This window comes from Gobio gobio (genome assembly GCF_949357685.1).
Source record: "Gobio gobio genome assembly, chromosome: 5".
NCBI classification, from domain to species: Eukaryota; Metazoa; Chordata; class Actinopteri; order Cypriniformes; family Gobionidae; genus Gobio; species Gobio gobio.
In genome coordinates this window covers 11843317-11849882 of record NC_137101.1, presented here as the reverse complement: position 1 = coordinate 11849882, position 6566 = coordinate 11843317, and the positions used below count along the sequence as shown (strand labels likewise).

The window sequence follows — 6566 nt, the reverse complement described above, 5'->3', positions numbered from 1 at the left end:
TGTTCCATTTAAACCTTACTGTTATAGAGATATGACCATAACCATCATTACAATGATGATTTCAGACACACACACACAAAAAAGCTTACAAACCATTTCTTGACCTCAGGTCCCGGTGCTGTCAAATGTCAATGACCTGGAAACTTGTATCATTTGACGTTACACACAAACTCTCCATATATGGTCTAAACCTTTTATGAAAATATTACAAACATTTAACACAAAGTTATGCTATAGAGGGCTCACACGACTGAATTCATTACAATAACAAACTGTGAGATACTATGTGTCTGTACTGAAATGTATACACAGTGAATGCGCAACAGTAATACAGAATGAGTTATTGTAATTCAGAGTGTGGTGAACGGTGACTAAACCATATACAGGCATGAGGTTCACCATTACTGGAAAAGTATGGACCCCCGTGGACACCCTGTTCTATGTGTCACACACAAAGACATAAATTCAGGAGGGTCCAAAAGAAAAGCAACCTTTTCCACAGACTGACACACAAAACCCAGGAATAGAAGAGGTTCATATACTCGAAGTGAAGTCACAGCCATGACTCAGAACCTCAGCACGCTTCGATGTGAACTGACAAAATGTGGAGGTCAGAAGAAAGATAAATGAAGGGGGACATCTGTTTATCATTTGGTGGAAGGCACGGATGTCAGCTCACCTTATGATTCAACAAAAGCGAGCTCTGATCTGACAGGAATAAACGAGCCCATGTATTAAATCAGGATGCTCTGGATAAACTACTTTATTTGTTCCTGTTCATTTACAAAATATACATGGTTACCAAAATACTTCAAATATCATTATTATTTTAAATAAACGCCTGATAAGGCAGGACAACATGTAAACATATCAAAGACATTGTACAACAGTTACAATTACACAACCACATACAGACAAGCAGCAGTATCGCCACACACAGACACACATTTACCACCCCCCAGCATCCATTAAAGCGCATTTACAAACCATTTTGTTAGTCTGTACAACTTGCAATTCGCTCAACAACTAAAATACTTTAAATAGAAGATAAACGCAACAGAAGAGAGAACTGGAATGTGCAGTATGGACTTAAAACAGACATTCAATAGAGATTCATTGATAAAGTGAATCACTTCATATCCATTTGGAGAAAAACTGGGCTTTCCAAAAGTTGCTGGACAGTTTCATAAGTAACAGATAAAATAATAACTTGACATTGGTCTTCATATTCAACACAAAAACCCCCAAAAATGGCAGATTTGGACAATGCATGCGACGTCTACTGGTACAAAACTGTGACGGGAGCTAAAACCTACCACTGGTTTCTATCACTCAGCATGCGGAATCAGACATGCTAATGCACAATCTGTACACATTACATCATTTACAAGTGCTGAGTGGAAGAGTGTGTGAATCTCGTTCTGACTCATAATTGACTCGTTCACATTTTCATATTCCATTTCGTCAAAGTAACAAACTATCCAACGCAGCGCAGGACGAATATCACGTTTATTTCAAAGACAAGTCACTGTGTAGCATGCACTGTTTAATAGAAAGTCAGCTGACCATTGATACATTGAACATTCAGCTGTGCTACCACTTCTGAGTCTATCAAACGGCACTGGAATGAATTGGGATACTGTAAATATTCCAGAACACCGAGAGTCGGCAACAACTAATGCCGAGTCTTAAAAACACACTACAAAGATCACTGGTTACAACGCTAGTCGACCGTCTAGAAGCAAATATGTCTACTATTATATCGCCACTTTGAGCTGTTTAAAATGACACAAAAAGACATCAGGTGAAGACAACTTGTGTGTGTATACCAGGAACGATTATAGAGTAATAGATACTGTAAGTATAAAGTAATAGATTCTGTTCATAACATTAGTACCTCTAGGCTCAAAGCATTCATTTACCAGAACCTTTACATGATGGTTCAGTGACAGTAGTGTTAATCTTCCTACAGGAAGGTACTTTTATAATAGACCTCAAAATTGTGACTTCTGATGTAAAAAGCTACATTTAAGTACATATTTGTCTTTAGTTAACATCATTTAAGACACGTTTCTTGTCGTCGTAACTTTTTTTTGGTGAAAGGCAGTATGGAAGTTTCTGAGTCTAGCGCTCATTAGCTAGATAATTAATTCATGCTATGGATTTATGCTACAGATTGCATTGCATTGTAAGAAACGCCTTTGTTATGGTTTTCTAGAAGACTCTATAGACAGTAGCTCTCAACTGGTTTTTACATTACACATTAAGTGGCCAACGAACACACTATTAAAATAGTTTTTTTTTTTTGTAGTTAAAAATACTGCATAGGCCCAACAATATGCAAAATGACTACCATGATTTGGGTATACTTACAGACTACAAGATTTTTATTTTGCTACAGTATTTTAACCTCAGGACTGTTTTTCCCTGCAATGACACTTTGAAAACATACCTGCGACTTATTTTTGGGTCCTGACAGTCCAGTTGAGAACCACTTGCTCGTGACATTTTGCGCTTTCTGTCATAACTTTCCAACGCTGTACTTTGCCTCAATTTCTTTGGAGAGAAGAGATATATATGTATAGATATGTATAACATGCAAAATGCCAAAAATAAGGAGCAAATAACATCAGATTAAATCAGCAACGCAATTACAGTAGATCTGTGTTTGTTCATTACACTCATTTCAGAGTTATTTTAGTGTCATTGTAGTGATTAGTCAACCCTTGTATAAAAATATCTATCACTCTTTAGCGTGATCTAAACTCACATAATCAATCTATACATTTCATGTTTTGGAATAAACAATTCAGATACAAAAATATCTGTGGAAAGTTTAAAATAAGCATGTCTGCCTGTTGGGAAAACCTTAACTCACCTGGAATCTTCCTTTTTTTTCTCCACCAAAAGTAATGTAAAAATGAGCATATAGAGAAGTACTGTACAGTTACCTACCTAGTTTTTGAGTTAGAAACCATGCCATGGACAAATAAAAGAAGTTCTCAGTTATTGAACCTAAACACAAACCATTCTGACAGCACTGAGACTTCGATGTGTAATTATTACAAATGCAGATCCAGGAAGATTAAATAAATACTGCATGCTTCTACCTAATCAAAAAGCAATGAAGCACAAAGCAAATATGCTGCATCCAAAGCGTTGTTGATGAAGAACGGCATCCTCTTCGGTCCCCAAGAGATCTGCTTATTTTTGATAGCCAAAAAGAGGTAAATTGTGCAAATGTTCTATCTAAAAGTGATAAGGCAAACTGTTTCGAGAGGACCTTTGAAATTGTCCATTAAGGAAAGAAAACACCTTGTGAAATGGAAAGCGGGGAGCCAGACCAATCAGAAGCTCCTCCATTCTGACCTTTTAATACCCATCAGTGTCTGTAGCACTACTGGTCAAAACGGATGTATGACTGTCTACAAAAGCAGAGCAAAAGCAGTTGAGACGGCAAACAACCAGCATCACAGTGCACATCAAAAAGCATCAAGTGATCCTGTATGACCCAGGTGAGTAATGGTTTTCAGTTCCCATTGGTGGTTGAATGTGGTCATGGTGATAGAGTTGTGTACCGTGGGCGGAGTGGGATGATGAGGTCACTTCCTGTCTAGCCCTCAGGCCAGAGCTCTGGTGAAACTGGGAATGAGTAGAACTGCTGCTGCTGCCACAGCAACAACCATCACCAGGTTCCAGTCATTATCCTGAGGTCAATGAGAAGAAGAGAATGACATCAGAGGGTAAAGGTCAAGAGAGGTCATATTTCAATTGTTTGCTATTCTTTATTACTCTTATTATTATAATTATAGTATAGAATTTAGTTTTTGGCTATTTAAAGGTTATTGTCCATATATATTTTGATATTTTAATGACATCATTTTTATTTTACATAATCAGAATATACATATATTCTATAATATTTATATATAGAATGAAAAACTTATATAATTAAAAATGTAATATTAATGATAATATAATATAATAATATTATATTTATTAAATACATATATTTTATATACACGTTATAAAATTAAAAAATATATAAAATAATATACTTTTATATAAACACATTATTATATATAAATATATATGAATTAAATTATATATATATATATATATATATATATATATATATATATATATATATATATATATATATATATATATATATATATAATTAAATTTAATATTAATGATATTATACATTTTATACTTTTATATACAATTTTTTTAAATATAATGTTTATATACAAAATTATAAAATATACAATACAATTATAAAATATACAATGTTATCATGTTATATACACACTATTATACTATTATATATATAATATATATATATAATATTATATATATATATATATATATATATATATAAATATTGGCTGATATGATATTAACATCGATATTGTGCATCTCTAATTTTGTAAAAGTATAATTTTATATACACGTTATAAAATAAAATAAAAATATAAAATAATACACTTTTATATACACACACTATTATATACATATATATATATATATATATATACACAATTAAATTTAATATTAATGATATTATACATTTTATACTTTTATATACACATTTTTTTAATATAATGTTTATATACAAAATTATAAAATATACAATACAATTATAAAATATACAATGTTATTATGTTATATACACACTATTATACTATTATATATATATATATATATATATATATATGGTATTAACATCGATATTGTGCATCTCTAATTTTGTAAAAGTAAGACATTTTTCATCTAGGCGTTCACCAAATGTCACACAAATGTCGATGAAACTGCACAAACCAGAGTCGGAACACAATTTTTCTCGAAATTTCTAGAATTCAGATCTCTTCTGTTTTTAATGAACCTTCTTAGGACTTGTTGTTTATTCCCAGTCATCTTCTGTTATAGCGCTGGATATGAGAGCTAAATATACCCATCCAGAAATGTGGAGAGATACAAAGCCAAGAGCAATGACCCAGTAAATACTCCAATCACTGTCACACACGTTCCCTTTTACATACTCTATTACTCTCTCTCCATCTGGCGTTGTGAAATTGGCAGTGGAAACCGCATGACTGTCCAGTGGAATCAAAGAACTGTGTAAGTGTGTGTGGCTTCAGTCGGTCCTGCTGGGCAGCATAACTGTTGAAGTCAGAGTTGTGTCATGCGTTTGGCTGGGATAATAACGTTCGGAAATCTCAGAAGACGTCTGAATATGACTTCATGCGATCAGATTTTTGATGATTCCAAAAATCCTGACTCAAAAACATGAGAAATGCTGTATGTCTAGAAAGCAAAAATTCTGCTCTACTACAAAAGCTAATTTGGAACTTCCTTTAAGTCCATTTTTCTTTATACAGGATTCATTTTTCTCAACGAACTGACCCTTTTTTTACTTACTCCATCCTAAAGAGAGTTTTAAATGTTGTGTTCAGGAGGTTTTAAACCTGTTTTCAGTCAGGAATTGGATGATAAAATATTCTGTCAAGTAAAGATGTTTGAGAAGTGTTGACAGGAATTGCTCTATCTTTTAAGTAACACTTTAGACAAGTCTATGGCTAATACATGCTAATGAAAACCTGCAAAGTTTTACATGTCCGTTTAAGAGTGAGTTGTCCTTTCAGACTAGTTAAAACTACGGTTGTGAAACAATGTGCACGTCCATAAAAGGCCCTTGTAAAGAATCAGGCACTGTGTCCAATGGGCAAACAGGCTTGTTTAGCACGACAGTTAAGACCATTCATTAGGGCTTATAAAAAGTGATATTTCGACCAGGATAAAGATGAGTTTCACAGTACAGGAGGGACAAAAAGGCTCGTCTCTGGACTCTTAGACAAAGAAAAGCCATACCTTTCCCCCTTTAGGACAAGAGCTCCTTCCAGCAGCACCATATCAGGCCCATTATTACAACCATTCCTATGAAGGGTATGGAGAGAATAGGGCACTCAGACGAAGGAGTGGAGCTCTGAGGAAAAACACAGGGGGTGCAGGGATGGAGAGAGGAAGAGGAGGAAGAGGTGGTGAGAGAAACAAAAGAAAAAAATGACACACTCAAAATAAGGAAATGATCACACATGGGAGGTTTGTGCACATGTGAAATTACAGGTAAATAAAACATGGAAAATAATAAAGAGAAAGAATGAAGAGTGTGAGGATGAAAGGGAGAAAAAAAAACAGACAGACGATAGATAGATAGATAGATAGATAGATAGATAGATAGATAGATAGATAGATAGATAGATAGATAGATAGATAGATAGATAGATAGATAGATAGATAGATAGATGGATAGATAGATAGATAGATAGATAGATAGATAGATAGATAGATAGATAGATAGATAGATAGATAGATAGATAGATAGATAGATAGATAGATAGATAGATAGATAGATAGATAGATAGATGCCAGCAGTTTATCAAGAATCATCAAATTTGTTTGGAATTTGATATAGTGCAGTGTGCGTTGTGAGCATATGGGTGTTTATGGTATGTTTATGTAGGTGTTTAGTGGTCAGAAAGCAACAGAACGAAGCAATGAAG

General features: G+C 33.8%; 1 protein-coding gene across 4 annotated transcripts in view; it reads right to left on the bottom strand.

The window, feature by feature from the left end:
* Positions 1-747: 747 nt before the first annotated feature.
* The window catches only part of ccdc136b (coiled-coil domain containing 136b), a 48562-nt gene continuing 42743 nt past the window's right edge, over positions 748-6566 (bottom strand). For 3 of the 4 annotated variants that reach the window (XM_079816379.1, XM_079816378.1, XM_079816377.1), the window contains 2 exons: positions 5875-5989; positions 748-3707 (listed from right to left, as the gene is read on the bottom strand). In XM_079816379.1, coding sequence (XP_079672505.1) covers positions 5885-5989 — 105 coding nt within the window. In that variant the 3' untranslated portion in view covers positions 748-3707; positions 5875-5884. The remainder of the gene's footprint in view (positions 3708-5874; positions 5990-6566) is intronic. The other variant, XM_079816380.1, reaches the window with a different exon arrangement.